This window comes from Vombatus ursinus, unplaced genomic scaffold (genome assembly GCF_900497805.2).
Source record: "Vombatus ursinus unplaced genomic scaffold, bare-nosed wombat genome assembly UNPS02014781.1, whole genome shotgun sequence".
Taxonomy (NCBI): domain Eukaryota; kingdom Metazoa; phylum Chordata; class Mammalia; order Diprotodontia; family Vombatidae; genus Vombatus; species Vombatus ursinus.
Window position 1 is genome coordinate 7,819,346 of NW_020954559.1, and position 19,883 is coordinate 7,839,228.

The 19,883-nt window shown below is 35.4% G+C and overlaps 1 protein-coding gene across 1 annotated transcript in view; it reads left to right on the forward strand.

Moving 5' to 3' along the window:
• LOC114046108 (unconventional myosin-XVI-like) overlaps positions 1-19,883 on the forward strand; it is a 682,808-nt gene that overhangs the window by 34,618 nt on the left and 628,307 nt on the right. Inside the window, exon 2 of the mRNA XM_027866362.1 lies at positions 9,062-9,325. Coding sequence (XP_027722163.1) covers positions 9,062-9,325 — 264 coding nt within the window. The remainder of the gene's footprint in view (positions 1-9,061; positions 9,326-19,883) is intronic.

Consider the following 19,883-nt stretch of genomic DNA (forward strand, 5'->3'; position numbering starts at 1 on the left):
TCTCAAATTGATGGGTGTCCCTTCAGTTTCCAATCCGTGGCTACCACAAAAAAAGAGCAACTATAAATATTTTTGTACATGTGAGTCCTTTTCCCATTTTTATGATCTCTTTGAGTTAAAGTCCTAGAAGTGGTGTTGCTGCATCAAAGGGTATGCACAGTTTTATAGCCCTTTGGGCATAGTTCCAAATTGCTCCAGAATGGTTAAATCAGTTCACAACTCCACCAACAGTGAATAGTGTTTCAATTTTCCCACATCTTCTCCAGCTTTTATCATTTTCCTGTTTTGTCATGTTAGCCAAGCTGATAGGTGTGATTTGGTACCTAAGAGTTGTTTTGATTTACATTTCTCTAATCAATAGTGATTTAAAGCATTTTTTCATATGATTATAGATAGCTCTAATTTCTCCACCTGAAAACTGCCTATTCATATCCTTTAGCTATTGAGCAATTTGGGAATGACTCATATTCTTATAAATTTGATTTAGTTCTCTAAATGTTATAGAAATGAAGCCTTTGTTAGAGACACTGGCTATAAAAAATCTTTCCCAATTTTCTGATTCCCTCCTAATCTTGGTTTCATTGGCTTTGTTTGTGCAAAAACTTTTCAATGTAATGTAAATAAAATTATCGATTTTGCATTTCATAATGTTCTCTATTTCTTGTTTGGTCATAATTGTTTTCTTCAGTTAGGTTTTGGACCTCCTTTTCCTTTTGGCCAATTCTACTTTTTAAGGAGTTATTTTCTTCAGTGTACATTTTTTCCATTTTGTCAATTGTATTTTTAAAGGAATTGTTCAATTTTTCTTCTACCTATCTAATTTGACTTTTGAAATCCTTCTTGAGCTCTTCCAAGAAGGCTTTTTGGGCTTGAGACCAGTTCATATTCTCCTTTGAGGTTTCTGATGTGGTTAATATTGTCAATGCTGTCCTCTTCTGAATTTATGTTTTGATCTTCTCTGTCCTCATAGTAAAAATCTATGGTCTTTGTTTTTCTATGTTGCTTTTTGCTCATGGTGTTTGCCTTTTTCTTGGTTTTTAAAGTTGATCTGTGCTTCTGGGACACATGGGGCACTGTCCCATGCTTCTTGTGCTGGGAGCTAGGGACCTAGTTATTGGCTTTGTGTACTGGGGCTTCAGGTTCTGGCACCTGGAGGCTGTAGCTTACTTGGTACTGAGCTGGAGCTGATGGTGGTAGCTGGTGTGTGCCAAGGCCAGGTGAGGTTTTTCTGTGTTACCTGGGGTTACACTGAAGCTGGGGGGTGGGGGTGGTCTGCTGCTGAAAGTCACCTTCTTACCATGGGCTGAGCTAGAGCATGGGAAGGTTCAGCTGCTGGTGGACACCTGTCTGCTGCACAATTGGTGGTTCTCTGTGCTGGTGTCTGCTGTTGTGCCAAGACACACAGAGTTCATGGTATTGTCACTTGCCTGCTCTACCTCCCTGGGGCTCAGGATCTCTCACTGGTTGGCTGAGGTGGGACTTGCCAGGATGGCTCCTGTACTGCATTGATCCCTTTCAGCCACAGCAAGAGGGACCTTTCCCGTTAATCCCAAGCCTCATGAGCTAAAAAACTGCTGTTCCCCATCTTTCTGCTGGCTCCACTGTTCCAGGATTTTTTCCTGGGGCAGTATTTTCTGGGTTTTTCAAAGTCAATAAGGGAGAGTGAAAGCGACTTACTGCTTACTCCACCATCTTGGCTCCTGAAAGTTCAAAAGTGCTTTTTTTTTTGTTTTATTCCTACCATGTTTATGCTTCACTTCACTAAACTACATGTCATTCAAATTTATTTAGAATGTTTTCACAGAAAAGTCAGCTGACATTTACATAAACTCATAGTACTAGTAAAATTTTAAAGCTATAAAAAAATCAGAGAGACTATCAACATGTTAAAAGCTTTGTATAAACTACATACGTTTATAACCATCATTAAATTTATGAAAGTACTTAAAAACAGGCCTAACAGTTGTTTAAGGTGACTCTAGTTTAATCTTTCATTTAATGCAGATTATGATATCCAGCCTTCTAACTTATAGTTTGATTTACTAAATTATTTTCACTGAAATGTGAAATAAAAATGCCCCTTACTACCTACTTTTATTCTAAAAATAATGTTTATTCTTAATGTATAAAATTCATTTTGACTATGCCATCCCTATACTTCATTTCCTCATCTGAACTGGCCACTTTAATATAGCATTTTCCCATCCTAAAATTTAATAGGGACATATAACATGTAAATAAATATCTGGTGGGGGCAGGAAATTGGAGGAAAATTGTTCCGTGATGACCACTACCACCCCTAGTCATTCAGGATATAAGCATAGAAAATAAGAGGCATATATTGAGGTATTAAATTAAGTATAAAGCTGTATCTATACCTTGTCTTCCTTTTGGAAATGTGAAAAGGCTTTAATTGAACATTGGCTAGAAAAAAGAAATTGGCTACTTCACCCTGTTGGCACTTAAAAAAATTGCTTCTTTAGATAGTCCAGGCAGGAGCCAGAAACAAAGGAAAAACTTAGAGCCAGCAAAGGAGTCTCAATTCATTTCTCACTTCTCTTTCCTCTACATTCATTGACCTTGGAGGTTTGCAGTTAAAGCTTCTCACCCAGTAGGATAATCCCATCCAGTAATTTGATAATTTTTTTTTAGCCCAAGGGATATTGAGTCACCCAGCAAGGAGCAAAGACATTCACTATCTAGAAGCACTGATATAGAGAAGACAAATGTTCTATGCAGGAAATAACTCTCTGTAGTGGGACCTCTAGCCACAGAGAACAGACTAGCTAGCTATCAAGAGATAACTATCTCAACAATTGATAGCTGAGCTGTGGCTCTGGGAGGCCAGCTAAGTGACCAACCCAGCAGAGACACTCAGTTTAGATGGGTGAGATTGGAAGCTATCTTTTCTCCACTCCAGAAAGAAATGACTTCAAGACTCTGCAGAACTGCAGACATGAGGTGCCCTGGCAATGTATGTTTCCTATGCGTATGTCACTCTACCATGAATTCTGAGTTTGTGACCACTCTTACCACTGAAATTGTGTGTGTTTGTGGGAGAGTGTCCTGCAAGTTTTTGGAAAGAACATTTTAAAATTATTGTTATTATGATATCTTAGGAAATGCTATTCATTTGAGCTAATTGTGTCTGCCAGACAATTAAAGAGAAATTTGGAGACTCTTGAGCTATAGTCATAGGAGGCCAGACCCACAGGCTATCCAAGAATCTAGTATGTGAGTACAAGTTAAAGCAATAGTCTATAGGGGCTGCTATAGACATAATACAAATAATATATAATTAGAAAATACAAGAAATACAAAGTTCTAGATGAGGCCGGGTAGCATCATAACAAATTAATGGGCTCTTTCAAGGCTTCATAGGCAAGATAACTTTTGTGGTGGCCAGGAAAAAAAAATAACAGACAAGAGAACATAGAGGTGATTACAAGATAAATACTGATACGGTTAGGCAAGTGTGCGTGTGTGTGTGTGTGTGTGTGTGTACGTACATATACACAGATGATAGGTAGATAGATAGATAGATAGATAGATAGATAGATAGATAGATAGATAGATAGATAGAGTATATAAAGTGGAGTAGTCTGAGATAAGATTGGTGAGATGTGGCATAGCAAGTGGGTGGGGAGTAAGTCTTGGAGTTAGAAAGGTATGGATTTAAAACCTGTCTCAATCACTCACTAAATTGTCTTAATTTGAAAAGGAATAAAGAAAGCAACATTGTGCCATCATCAACTTTAGCTCTTCTCAGCAATGCAATGATCTAAGAAAATTCCAAAGATTCATGGTGGAAAATACTATCCACATCCAAAGAAAGAACTATGGAGTCTGAATGCAAATTGAAGCATACTATTTTCTCTTTTTTTGTTGTTGTTTTTTTGTTGTTGTTTTTTTCCTTTCTCATGGTTTTCCCCTTTTCTTCTAATTCTTCTTTCACAACATGACTAATGTAGAAATAAGTTTAATATGATTGCACCTGTATAACCTATATTAAATTGCTTGCTTTCTTGGGGAGGAGGGAGAGAAGGGAAGGAAGGAGATAAAATTTGGAACTCAAAATCTTATAAAAGTGAATGTTGAAACTATCTTTACATGCAATTGAAAAAAAATACTATTAAGTGGCAAAAGAAAAGAAAATTCATAAAGCAAGCATAACTGTTCTCTCTCCACTCTTATGTGACATAACTCTAGAATGTCAACTATAACAATAAGACCAGAGATAATATTAAAGACATAAATATTGCCGCTTGTTGTTGTTTGGCCTTCATTCTCAGAGAGAACTAATGACATCAGGAAGGTGATGTCTTGACTTGCAAGGAAATTAGATTTAAGTGAGGCAGGGCTGTACGAAATCACTGACTTTACTCTCTCCTCCAGGGCCATCTGAGTCCAGTGGCAATATATAGATCAGTTTGATTAGAGAAGGCTCTGGATGCAGAGGGAGTCCATGGCCTTTTTAAGCTAAGGTCTTTCCCAGGTCTCAGTCTGTCTGAGGAAACACCCACTCAGTGATTAAGGCTATGTAAGAAATGAGGCAAAAAATGGCCTCTTTTCCCTGGTCAAAAAAAAATCAACCTGAGAGGAGAAGACCCTCATGGTTTCTGGCCAAAATAAAAACAATTGTTATTTATGGTCCCTCTGAGCCATGAAAACCCAAACAATGTCCAAGTAAAGCTTTGTTGTTGGCCAATCAGTGAAAGCCAGAGTTATTTGGGTTTAAGGAATGGTTTTTGTTTATTCAATTATTATTTATTTTATTTATATTATATTACATTTATTAACATTGTTAAAAGTGAGAAAACCATTCTTGTTTGTAGATAATTTAATGGAATACTTAGAAAATCCTAGAGAATCAAGGAAAAAGCAATTGAGACAATAGTTTCAGTACAGTAGCAGGATGCAAAAAAAAAAGAAATAAAAAAATCATCATTTTTATAAGGTACTAAAAAAAGAGAAATAAAAAGAAGAGAAATTTAATTTAAAATAACTACAAAGTTCATAAAATATCTGGCATAATTATGGAGATAATTATAAATAGATAGATAGATAGATAGTCACACACACACACATATACATATACATACATAAACATACATATATGTATGTATATATTTATGAATATATTCTTTATTAAAATAAATGACATTTAAGTTAAAATTAAGATAAAGATCTTAATTAAAATAAAGATCTCAAAATTTTTAAACAGTTTCGATTTTTATGTTGGTAGTACAACTATAATGAAATGACAATACTACTTAGATTAATCTCAGAATAGGAGTTAGCTAGGTGGTTCAGTGGATAGAGTACTGGGCCTAGAGTCAGGTAGATCTGAGTTAAAATCTAACCTTAGACTTTACTTTCTATGTGACCCTGGGCAAGTTGATTAACCTTTCTTTACCTTTTTGCTTCAGTAATAGCACCTATCTCCCAGAGTTGTTGCAAGGATAAAATGAGAAAATATTTGTAAAGCATTTAGCACAGTACCTAGGAAATAAAAAGCATTGTATAAATGTTAGTTATAGTTATTATTATTATGAAATTACCAGAGAGATACTTTTTAGAACTACACAAAATAACAAAATTCATTTGGAGAGGGAAAAAAACAGTGTAACACCTCAAGAGAAATCATTAAAAAAATTTAAATGAGACTATCATTCCCTACATTAAATTTCATTATAAAGAAATACCCATCAAAACAAATTGATACTAGTTAAAAAAATGAAAATAAACAAACTAAATTGGAAAGAATCTTTTTTTTTTTTTTTTTGGTGAGGCAATGGGGTTAAGTGACTTGCCCACGTTCACACAGCTAGTAAGTATCAAGTGTCTGAGGTTGGATTTGAATTCGGGTCCTCCTGAATCCAAGGCCAGAGCTCTATCCACTGTGCCACCTAGCTGCCCCCACTTAGGAAGAATCTTAAAAAGCCATTGAATAAAACATTCTTCAATAAATTTGAGATCATAAATTACTTGTGGAAGAACTCCCTATTTGACCAGAACTGCTAAAACTAGAAAACTGTTTAGTAAATATTAGGCTTAGACACCAATATCTTATACTAATAAACTAAAAAATGGATATAAGACCTAAATATAAAAGAAGCGTATATGTGTGTGTACATATGTATACATATATACATATACATTTCTTATAAAATATATAACTTAGAGCTTAAAAAGCTACTTAACAAATTGGATCACAAAGTTAGGATCTAAATGATCTCGATAAGGTTAGACCATTAGCTTGAATCTAATAAGATGAATTAAATAGGGTTAAATGTAAAATCATCACAGTTGAGCTCAAAATATCAACTTTACAAGTACTCAATGGATGGTATATCATTAATATAACAGTCTGAATAAAGGATCTCAGCATTTTGATGGACCAAAAGATCAGTGGTGTGCTGTGGGAGCCAAAATAGCTAATGCACTATTGGATTACATTAAAGAGGGGGAATTACAGCTTCAAGGAAAAACGACATGATAATCCCTCTCTACTGTGCCCTGGTCAGATCAGATTAGGGTAGCAGTGTTTAGGAAGAACATCAATAAGCTAGAAAATGTCCAGAGGAACTAGAGCAGGAGTGGGAAACTTGTGTCCTTGACTGAATCCAAACTTCACAGAACAAATCCCCCTAATGAAAGACTTGTTATGGAAAACTTGGACTCAGTCAAAAGGCCACACCCAAAGACTTAGAAGGCCACATGTGGCCTCAAGTCCCCAAGTCCCTCACTCCTGAAGTAGAGCTAGGATTCAATGTCTTAAGAGGATTGGCTGAAGAAGGGAGTTTAGCCTAATGAAGAGAAGTCTCAGTTGTGCTAAAGTATTGAAGAATTGTTATATGGAAAAAGGGTTAGACATTCTGTTTGTTTCCAGAAGGCTGGAGCAATGGAGAAGCATTGCTAAAAGGCAAATTAAACTTGGCATTAGGAACAACTTGCAAGGAATTATAGTTATCAAAAAATGGAACACACAGTTTGCATATGATGACCTTCCAGAGAAGGCTGAATGATCATTTGTCAAGAGTGTCTTAATGAGAATTTCTTTTCAGGTATGGGTTGAATAAAATGACCACTAAGTTCCCTCTAACTCTGAAACTTCATTTTTTGGAAACTTCTGTTTATACAAACTTCTGTTTGTGAGTCTATATTCTTTTCATACTTCATGAGTAGATTTTGAGGACTTCTAAAAAATAGAATTAAAATGCCCATGAAAAGAAGATACTTTGGTAGATTGATATATTTTTTAATTAAAAAATTCTTGCAAGTTAATCAATGTCTATTTTAGTATGTATGTACTTTAATTATAATTCCATTTCCAATGAGAAATGTATGTGTGATTTGTCAGCTTACATTATGTCTAATTGCACTATTGTCAATTGTCCAAAGATCTATTAGCTATTGGTATCCCTGTTTATAAGACTAGTATATTCCTTGGTTAGAACTCCCTATCTTATATAGAAAAACAAGATTTAAAGAAAATGGGTATGCTTGTGAGATTGATACCCATTTTGGCCAACCAGATTAATCTGGAGAATTCATTTGTTTTATGATCCCAGGCTTAGCTCTTCTCTTTAGCTAGTTATCTTATAAATCAATACCACTGTTAACAAAGAAAACAGCATATGTCTAGATCATTGCAAATCTTTTACTATATAAAAACAATTTAAAGTGGACATCCCACAAAATTAATTTAGTCAATTCATATCAGTATGCAGAATCTTTTTTGACTTACTTGCCTGTCTTACATCCTACAGTTTCCTAATCTGAAGGAATCTTAGAGGTGAGAATATGTGTTGTTAGCACTGGACAAGCTTTTTTGTTCATTTGTTTCAGTTGTGCCCGACTGTTCATAACTCCATTTGGGGTTTTCTTGGCAATGATACTAGAGTGGTTTGCCATTTCTTTTTCCGTCTCATTTTACAGATGAGGAAACTGAGGCAAACAGGGTTAAGTGACTTACCCAGGGTCACACAGCTAGTAAGTATCTGAGGCCAGAGTTGAACTTACAAAGGTGAGTCTTCCTGATTCCCAACCCATTTCTTTATCTACTCTGCCACCTAGCTGCCACCTTTGTAAGGAAAGACCTTAGAGAAGATCTAATCTATCATCTAATCCAATCCCTAATCAGATCAAAAATTACAACTATAACATCACTGAGAATTGCTCATCCAACCTCCTTAAGAATAACCCCAGGGGACAGGTAGGTGGCGCAGTGGATAGAGCACTGGCCCTGAAGTCAGGAGGACCTGAATTCAAATGTGACCTCAGACCAAGCACTTGACACTTACTAGCTGTATGACCCCGGGCAAGTCAATTAACCCCAATTGTCTAAAAATTTAAAAAAAAAATTAAGAATAATCCTAGTGAAAGCAAACTTATATTAAGAAAAAAAAACATTCTGCATCATTTTTATATATCTTTAATTGTCGAATTTGTGTTCAACCAAAATCTGCTTTCTAATGACTCTTACCATGCAGTCTTTTTTTGTCCTGTGAAAGCAATTGGCATAAATGAATACTTTTTTCTATATGATGACCTTTTAGATGCTGGAATACAGCTGTTATTTAAAATAATATGAAATTTGCTGTTATTGTAAAAAAAGAAAACAAAATACTATCATGTTAAAAGTAAATAGTATTATTTTATTAGACAATGTTCTTACAAAATATCCAGCAGCTCACCTAGGCATTTTGTGTTGATTTCAAGAAATTGAAGAATCTCTGTGTTGTATAGCTTCAAGAAAAGCTGAAGTCTCCAATTGATTCTTCACTTTCTTAACAGTATGACCTTGGACAATCCACCTGTAAAACTGACATCTTTATTTCTCATCTGAATTACAGGAAAGATTTATGAAAATGATGGCTTGCTTATGTTTTAAGATATATTTTAATGGGCCATGTCAAACATCATTGCTTTCATTCATTCAAAGATTTATCAGCACCTAGTACCTGAACCTATACTACATTTACTGTTCTTACTATTTAAAGATCATAGTGGTAAAAAATAGAACAACATTTCCTATTTTTTTCTTTCATTCTTTTAGGTTGCTTCCAACTATGTAATGTTTTTCGATCGCATGAAATGGAAATTGACCAGTGTTTGCTGGAGTCCCTACCATTAGGCCAGAGACAGAGGCTGGTGAAACGTATGCGCTGTGATCAAATAAAAGCCTACTATGAACGAGAGAAAGCCTTTCAGAAACAGGAAGGATTTGTGAAGAAGCTGAAACATGGGAAGAATCACAAAGTTCATTTCAACCTTGCTGACATGATACAGGATGCAATTATCCATCACAATGATAAAGAAGGTACATTTAACAGAAAAATGTGTGTGTGTGTGTGTGTGTGTGTGTGTGTGTGTGTGTGTAGTGCAATGTATGCACATGACTTTTTAATTACCATTTTTCTGTATATTTTATTTTAGGTAGCAGCTCCTATTTTTTTTAAACCACTTGAGATATCCAAATTCTCTGGTTAAAAAAAAAATGCCTGTTCCAATGTTGATTTTAATAAGGTTCAGTGCCCTTAGTTAATGGATGGGAATGTGATCTATTTCGGGTGACATAGGGTTTTTCATAGGTTCTATCGTGGTATAATTGAAAAGGGGCATGGATCTGGAATTATAGGACCTGCACTGAAATTCCATCTCTGATGCTTACTAACTTGTGTGTCTTCACTGGTACATAGTAGGCACTTAATAAATGCTTGTTGTCTTGTTGCCTTGACGTTGGACAAGTCACTTAACCTCCTTCAGTTTCCTCATCTGTAAATAAGAGTGTTCAACTAGATATTCTTTAATGTGTCATCCAGCTCTAATTCTAAGATCCTATGAGACAATTCATTGAAATGGCAGGGTATGGAGACTGCCTTTTGGAAATTAGTTACTATATACAACCATGCTTCTATAGATATGATAGTAATAACAAGATTCATCCAGGATAGTCAAGTCTTATAAAACACAAAGTCCTATTATTGTTTTCTGTATCTGCCATAGTAGGAGTTTAATAAATATTAATTCATTAATTACTTTCCATTTATCCTAAAGGATAAGCTTATTTTCCCCAGGTGACATATCAAAACTGGCTGACCTGTCATGCAGACATTATTTGAAGGAATCAGAATGTTTAGGCTGAAAAGGACATTAGAATTTATCTAATCAAATCAATTCATTTGACAGGTGAGAAAATTAAGATATGGAGATGTTAAGGAGGTGTTCAATACCATACCAACACCAATAGGGCAACTAGGTGGCACAGTGGGTAGAGTGCCAGACCTGAAGTTAAAAAGACTCATTTTCATGATTTCAAATGTGGCATCAAACACTTGCTAGCTATGTGACCCTGGGCGAGTCACTTAACCCTGTTTGCCTCAGTTCCTCATCTGTAAAATGAACTGGAAGGGGCAGCTAGGTGGCTCAGTGGATAGAGCACCAGCCCTGAAGTCAGGAGGACCTGAGTTGAAATCCAGCCTCAGAAACTTGAAACTTGGTAGCTGTGTGACTCTTAACCCCATTGCCTAGCCAAAATAAAAAAATGAGCTGGAGAAGGAGATGTCAAACCACTCCAGTATCTGTGCCAAGAAAACCACAAATAGGGTCACAAAGAGTTGGACATGACTGAACAACAACAACAATATATAGAGAGTTTGTTGCAGAATACAGATCAGAACCTAGGTTCTAGATCAGACTTTTGATCTAATGATCTTTTTACTGCACCACTTTCAAATTTAAAATTACAAGATTTTGAGGAAACTAAAAAAAGCATGTACTTATTTTTATCTTTGCTTAACTTTTATCTAATCTTGTTTTGTTAGTATCAGTTTTAGTTTATCATAGACCTAGGTCTTCATCCTCACAATAATCACTAATTGTTTAATAGTTTAAGGTTCACAAAGCATTTTACCTGGATTATTTCTTTTGATTCTCACAATAATCCTTTAAGAGGGGTACTAAAAACATCTTCATGCCCGTTTTATACATTAATAAAAAGAGGCTTATAAAGTTAAGACTCTGTGGGCACATAGATGTTTAGTAAGTATCAGAAAAAGGATTTGAACTTATTTCTTTCTGACTCCAAGTCTAGTACTGTGTCCCCTGGATCATGCTGTCACTCAATGACTATGCACTTAGATAGTAGTGCAAGCTTGGACAAAGCACTCATCATCTCAAGGCCACAGTGGCAGGAATAAATTGCTGCTGCACAATACAATCCAATGAAGAGCATGATTGATGAGAGAATTGAGAATACAGCTCTTGTGAAAAAACCTCCACCCCATTCCCGAGAGAAGATGCCCAATGGTCCTGTCTGTCAACACAAGACCAAATGGACTTGAGATCCAATCCACTTTTTGAAGGATACCTAACAAAAAACAACTATCAAAATAATACCATGTGCTCTCTGGGGAAGCTCAACCCAGCATGCAATATGTGTCTTGCCCCTGCTTATAAAAATACTGAAAAAGAAGGAGAAAAAAATATTTATACACTGATCAGGAAGGGGGAAGCCACTATAGTCATGTAGTTGAAATAAGTGACACTTCCCCCCTTTAGAGTGACAGGGGACCATGAATCTCTAGCAACAGCAAAGTCTTGATATTGGTGATCTGTTTTGACCAATTGTTTCTGCTTATACAGAACAGGACAGATATCAATTTAATTGAATATGGATGCTCCACAGTTGGGATCCTCATAGGAGAATGGAGAACAATTTCTTTAATAGAAGCATATTAATAACCTCTAGGCAAAACCAGTCCACAGGAAAGTAAAAGCAGATAAAAATACTTGGCAAGGAAGTTCCCTGGAGGGTCAGGATCTCTTTATCAGTCTTAGAGCTATTTTTCTAACCTATCTGTCAGCCCTGATGAGTTGAATGGAAGTATAGGAGTTAACTCAAACTTCTTAGGTCTAAAAGTGTCTTGGCCTACAACATAGGGTATTGAGAAAGTTCCCTTCATTTGTAGGTGTCAGTATGGTTCTTACAATGTCTACCATTCAGATTGATGAGTTTTCTGATGTTTGTGTGTACCTAGGAAAATGACGATATCTCAGAAGAGATGGGGCATTCCATTTTTATCGATCTTTGGGCAATAGGAAAGACCTTACAAGATAATGTGAGCTGATTATATTATGAAGGGAAGTCACCACTAATGAAATCTGTTTCCCATCTTGGTCAAGTTGGACCTTGGCTGAAAGAAGAACTCTCAGACTTCCACTATTGTTATCACTTATAACATTAACACACTCAATTGTCTGCTCTGAAAATTTGCTGGGATTGAACTGTGTGTTCTTTTCATCACCTAATTTGTGATGCTGTGATTTTATATCTATGACTGAAGGAGAAGAAAGCATCAAAGATGACTCCAAAACTTAAACCTAATCAGATACAAAAGTATATTTATACCACAGACATAAAGAGGAGAGTTAGGAAGTTCCCTATTTTTTAAAAAGTAATTTCTAGTCATAAGTGTTTATGTGTTAAACTTTCATACTGGTATAATGGGGACTTCATATACTTTCCATAAAATTTTGCTTCACAAAAAATATCTCCCATCTATATAGGCATAAAGTCTTTTGTGTCTTTTGAAGCTCTCTTCACATAAGCAAGGAATTGATTCATATTATTTAAAGTTTGATGTGACCACAATGATTGCAAGAGGTTGAAGTTGCTTTCAGGTTGCTGAAAGCCCCAAATCATTACAGATGCAATCATGAACGACAAAAAGCTTTAAGGAAACATGGGGAAATCTCCAGTGCTGCTTGAATAGTCAATATGTAACCACAGAAGTATGTTTATTTGAGTAAATGGAAAATGTTTCCTAATGAGAATCAAAAGCAAGAGGAACTCTCTACTTCTTATTCAATTCAAGGACATTATAGAGTGATGAAAGTTCTTGAAAAATATAACATAGCAGTGCTAGGCAAAATAAAACTAATGAACATAATAGCCAACATCTATATAGCACTTTAATGTTTGTAAACATTTTACAAATATTATGTCATTTTTGTCCTCACAACCACACTGGGACGTAGGTCCTATTAGTATTGCCATTTTGCAGGTAAAGAAACTAGGCAAATATGATTAAATTACTTACTCGGTGTCACACTGCTAGTATGTTTTGAACTCAAGTCTTCCTGAAACCAGGTCCAGTGCTCTATCCACTATACTACCAAGCTGCCTTAATTTTTAAAATATATATTTTCTATATATGAATCAGAGTATGATAAAGCATCTGGATGTACAACAGCCATATCTACTGAAGCCACAGGGGGTGAAAGTGCTTGTCATGGAAGTCCCTAGCACTGTCAAATTGTTCAGTGTCAGAAATGAATATGATCTTATCAATGGAAAGAATATTAAAGAATTATCATCTATTTTGTCACTGTACTCTGTACACTGTACTTGAAGGACCATGGGATCTTTCCATCTGCCTTGTAACTGAAATGTTCCATGTGTGTGTGTGTGTGTGTGTGTGTGTGTGTGTATCCTTTCTCTCATTAGAATATAAACCCCTTGAAGGTGGGCATTTTTGCTTTCCACATAGTAAGCACTTAATAAATGCTTAGTCATTCATTCATTCATCCACAGAGTAACCTGTTCTAGTCAAAAGAAAACTGGCTTTGGATCAGAGGGTCTGTATTCAAATTTTAGTTATGTTATATATGACTTGGATGAGTCAGTCATTAATTTAAGCCCTTGGACCTCAGTTTCCTTATGTACAAAATAAAGGGGTTGGATTTGATGAATTCTAAGTCCTGGGATAGTTCCAAAAAGTAGAACAAATAATTTGGTTATTCTTCACAAAATGATTGGTTTTCAGCAGTAAGTGAAACTCAGTTGTGCTATCAGGTACTAGTAATAGACAGGAAAAAAAATCTTAAGAAGCCAGGTCCTAGAAGTATTGCAGGGTAGATAAATGCATTTTTCTATTGAATAAAAGGTCCTTGTATTTTTCCAATGTTGCTGATATCCCCTCTTCCTCTCAGCACCGTAAATAGAAGTGACTGGTATTGTATGACCAGTTTCTTTTCATTCAGTTTTTGAAGCTCAAGTCAAATGAGAAATCAGCAATTTCTCAGAGGTTCTCTTTATGGGAATCTCTCCCACCATAAGATCCTTAACAGCTGAATATTAATATCTTACAAAGCTGCATGCATAAAAGAGCAGTTTGTTACCCCTTCAATGACAATAAATTTTACTGGTGCTAGCATTTTTTATTAGCCTATGAAATTATTCATGCACAACTTTCTCGAGTAATTATGTTGCATCAGAAAAAAATTAAAGTAGAAAGGTTGGTTTGGGCTGTTGGGTTGAAGAATCCATTTGTTTTTGAGCTAGTATGAACGGCCAAGTTGTTTTACAAATGTTTCTACAATCCAATCATTCTTCTTGATATGGTGATTATGAAGTTTTGGAAAGGAAATAATCAGAAATATTTTTAAAGCTATTTTCCTGCCCAAATTTGCTAATTCTCCTCTGCTATTTTTGTGCATTTAGTGTGTATATGTAAATTTAGGTGGTTGCCAACCTTGAATTTTGTTTCATATTTGCTGACTTGGGCTAAATAAAAACAAAAATCTTTCCCAAAGGAAACAAAGCTTCTGATGTTACCTGTGTTAAAAAATTTTATAGCATTCTACTGAAGAATCAATTCAACTTCTCTTTTTCTGTTGTTTGATTTGATAACCATCATTTCTTTTTCCTAAGGCTGGACCTGGTTATTGTCTTTGTCACTTCATTGTTATGTTCTGATTATTGATGGTATTTTATTGTCAGCAACATCTCATTGTAATGTACTGTGACATTCTGAAGTGGGCTTTATAACTCATTTATTCCCTCATGAACTAGTCTGTATCATTCTCTGAGAAAGGCTCTGACTTCCAATGTAATTGTCTTACATCCAAAAACAAAAACAAAAACAGGCAAACCAGAGATGAAGTTCAAATTAGAGTATATGTATTTTAGATTTTTTTGTTTTCTGTATAGTCTTAACATCCTTTCATACTTACTTAGAGTAAAATGTACTTTGATTAACAGTGACAAAATTAGCTGTATTGAGGTCTCCACAGGAGAGGTAATTCCTGTCTCCACCTGGAGCCCTTCTCTCTCCCTTGCCTAGTTGGCTTCCAGGATCCCAACCCCCATTACAAATGGAACTGCCAGAGGCAGAAATATGTTATCTGTGAGTGACAGGTGCCTTTTCTCCCTTTTCCTCTCCCCAGCCAAGCAATTTTCTTCCTCCACTCTTTTTCTCCCTCCCATTGACTTAAGAAAGAACACTGAGTCAAATTCATTTGGAAATAACAAAGAGGAAAGGAAAACAAGGGTAAAAAAGTCAATCATGAAGCCAGCTTGTTGTGAGCAGACACAGGAACAATGACACTAGGTTTGGAATCAACTAATAACCCTTTAGGAGGCAGCTAGGTGACTTAATGGGTAGATCTCTGAGCCTTTACTCAAGAAGACCTGAGTTCAAACCCAAATTGAGACATTTACTAGCTGTGTGACCTTGGGTGAGTCACCTAACCTCTGTTTCCTTTAATCCATTGGAGAAGGAAATGGAGAACTATTCCAGTATCTTTGCCAAGAAAACCCCATGGACAATATTGATGTGCTGTCATCCACAGAGTTGCGAAGAGTTGAATATGGATGAATAATAACAACAAAAATAACCCTTCCACTACCTGGGTTGATCACTTAAGTATCCTGGATAATTAACAGGAAAATCTGCTTTATAAAATCTGAGTGAAGAATCCAGAATTGATAGCTCAACACAGCACTTTATGTTGAATAAGTGCTCAATAATTATTCATTGATTTATGAATTAATTGGTCACATACATTGTTGTTTTCACTCCATTTTGTAGAATATCATTAGAAAACTATTTAGATAGTTATTGTTTCTAGAGAAGTTTGTCATTAGGTCAAATAATTATTCCAGTTGTCTCATTAAGACTGTTGTGCAATCCCTTTTTGGCTTAGATCATTTGTATTCTCTAGTCCTTTACCTTGGACTCATTAGTAAATACATAACCTCATAGAATAATGGCCTAGAATCTGGCCTCATTATTTCTATTACTGTAGTGATAAACTAGCAAATACTCAGAACAATCTTTCTTTTGCGGAGGTGCAAATGTTGAAAAATGATAGTACGTGCATAAGTTCTCAGCACCTCAGCCTATTAATGCTGTCTTTTCAAAATGGGGATGATTCCATTGATTTACTTTCATTTATTTATTTTTTGGTAGCAACAGCAATACTGATTGATCAGTCTTAAATTTTTCACTCTCTCTATACTATGACTATTTGAATCAATGTATAAGATGATTGACTCAATCAATGAAAAGTCATTTATTAAATACCTTCTTTAAGAATCTACATTATAATTGGAGAATATAATTGGGGAAACAACTTATGCACATATAATCACTTAAAGAATAACAATATAGCACAACTGCAAGTAAAATACACTAGAGTAAGTATCATGGTTAGGGGGAAGGAAAGCTTTGATTCTCCTCTTACAAATTCTCTTTGCATTGGGTTGTCATACAATTATAACTACTGTACACAATGGGAACAGCTAATTGACACTGAGACAAGCTGTTAAATAATTAATCAGCTCCATATTTGCAAAAACATAACTTGGCCAAATATCTTGTACCTCCCTTTGAAAATATAAACTATTTTCAAGTGTCAGAATGGAAGGGGACATGTCAAGACTAGACAGATGTCCACTCTATAGATTTAGTATGTTAAATTTGTGCAACTCGTGACAGATGCTGAATTAAGGAAAAGTGGGCATTTTTTCATGGTCATACTGTTATGATTAGTCAACCGTGATGTCTTCAGTTATTGAGTACCAGCTGTTAGGTAATTACAGCTATCTATTAAGAAAAAGTTATAAAATGATAAAGAATTGAAAATACATTTCATACATTGTGTAGGTTGTGAATGAGTTTAATGAAAGCCTTAATATTTCATAAATTTTTATTCATTCATTAAACATTTATTATATGCCTAGTATATAAAAGAAATGTCTTTACTTGGCAAAATGAGGGTTGCAAAAGGAAAAAAAGGCTATAATTCCTACTTTAGAGAAGTTGACTGGTTAAAGAGATTCAAACTACATATAACAAACTATTAGAAGGAAGTTCTAAAGCAGTATATAATGAAAGATGTGAGGGTGCTATATATAGACCACTTGCAAAAGTGCTGAGAGTATTTAAAATGAAAGAGGAAAAATTATTGTAGGTTAAGCCTTTAAGTAAGACCTGAGTATTCAGCTGAATCTTAAAGGAAGTTTATGAGTAATTTTGGTTAAGATGAAGGAAAAATGTATTCCAATTGTGAGTAATGGCTTATATTAATTCACAGACATAGAAGTAGTTAAGGCATGTGAGAGAGAATATTAGGAGCCCTTTATAACTGCTCTACTAGCATAATACTATAATAATACCACATAATAATACCTTTCCATAATACCACATTAATTTCCTCAATACTCTTGTTCAGGCACCTATGTCTGGCAAGGCTGCATTGAAACTATTCAAGACATATGATTACCTATCCTGTTTTTAAAGCTCTTTAGCAAAAAGAAAAAAAATTTAAAGTTAAGAAGTTCTTACCATTAACTAAAGGTCTCTCTTCAATGTAAATAATTTCCACTTCCTGTATTCTCTCTGGTGATATTCAGATACATACCACATTCTAAGCCTTTGAATGCAAACCACACATCTTTTACGTAAGCCATTGTACAAAAGTGGTCTAGATTAGTACAAATACCATTCTGAGAGCACACAATTTTCTTCCTGTTATCACGTGGAATATGTAGAATAGTAATAGGATAACTTGGAGCTTCATTCTCACACAGGACATTATCCAGGTTTGGCACCACCTTTCCCAAGACCAAGTCCTTGGATCTCTCCTCTCAGGGTTGGGATAAAGCATAGAAGTGGCTTAAAGGCAACATGGTTATAATGAACCTTTTCCAACATATTAACTGGTGTGAGTTGTGGAAAGAGGTGGAAAAGAGGAGACACAACAAAGATTTTCTCTTTCCTGGAGATCTAGTCCAAAATGTTAGGCCATAGTAAAGATGGCATTGCCATGGCAATTGTGTCACTCAACAGCCTTAAATGAGTTATGAATAAGTTTTTGTTAAGATTTTAAGTGGGAGAGAAAGATAAAAATATAGAGTACCTGGGTCCAAATCATTATCTGGGAAAGTCAATGTCTGATCATTGATGCATGAAGTAAAGGAAGAGTAAGATGGAACTCTCCAAATGAACCAAAGAAGACTTTAATCACCTGTCATTGATATAATCTTCTTACCTAGATGAAATGAAAGTTAAAGAATTGGTTCAGGCTATGATCACAACCCTGACCCTAGGGAAGCAGTGACTAGGTAGTGATCAATATCCCAGGAGTCTTCTATCTCTATGATGATAATTTAAATATCCCTACCCAATTTAATCAAGATTTGTTCAGTTTCTTATGATTTGATCAGTATCAGTGATTGTATTTGTGAATTAAGCAGAAAAGAAATGAGGATGAGGTAATCATATTTGTTAATGCTGTTAAGATAAGAGTTATGAATGGTTAATCCACAATGTATTGGTGATTATATTAATGGTATTTGATTTATCAAACAAATTCATACTGTCAGCCAGGTCTGGCAGAAGAATGTAATTACTGCATTATCCTTATCTCCCCCCATTCAGAATTTTGTTGAGTCATTGTGCTTTTCTTGGCAAAGATAATGGAGTGGCTTGCCATTTCCTTCTCTAGCTCATTTTGCAGATGAGGAAATTGGGGCAAACAGGGTGAACTGACCTGGCCCAGACATACAGCTAGTAAGCGTCTGAAGCCGGATTTGAACTCATGAAGATGAGGCTTGACTCCAGGCCTGGTGCTCTATCCACTGCACAATCTACTTGTCCCTTCACTCTAAGCATAGTGCTTATAATAAGGATCATTTGCCTCTACCTTTTTGAATCATTACCACTCACTCCTAAGAGATCTTTGCTTCAAAGTCACAACTTCTTTGGACTCTAGTATACTGTTGGTCAAACATTAGGGTTTTATGACCTGTGGAAGGCCTAGAGCTGTCATTAACAGAGTTTTGTGACCTTTGGAAAGCTCCTGCTGAGGTGGCCTGCTGTTGATGGCTGGTAGTTGATGACCAATTGCTAATGACCTGTGAAAAGCCTGATGACTAAATTTTGGTAAATGCTAAGCATTTCCCTTAGCCCAATCATGGAATTATACCACCTTATTTTACTTTTAGTACTCTTTCAATGGTTATAAAAATGTTTTCTTTTTCCCTCAGAGGCATCCCTAACTCTGAGGACAGTCTTGGACCCAATTAATTAGGGGCCTCCCAAGCTTCCTGATAAAATGATTGATTATGTTTGGAGCCCTGTCTAAGTGAATATTGTTACAGATTGGAATTTTGTGGCCCAAATTCTCCTTTATTTTTAGGGAGAACCATTGTATGTGCTAATAATCCATTCCCCATTAATTCTGTCCTTCATCATCACCAAAGAGGGGAGGGGAGGAATCCTAATCCATTGTTTAGTGGATAGTGAACTCTCAGTTAATGTTCTCCCAATTAGTCCCTGGGACTTAGAATTTTTAAATTTATTTATTTTTAACTTTTTTTTAAATTTTTAATCCCAAATTCTCTGCTTCCCTCCCATCTCTCTTTTACCCACCAAGAAGGCAAGTAATGTGATATCAATTATACATATGAAATCATACAAAGCATATTTCCATATTAGCCATATTACAAAAAAAGCAAAATGAATAAAGTAAGAAAATTTCACTGCAATTTATACTTAGAGTTCATGAGTTCTCTCTCTGCAGGTAGATAG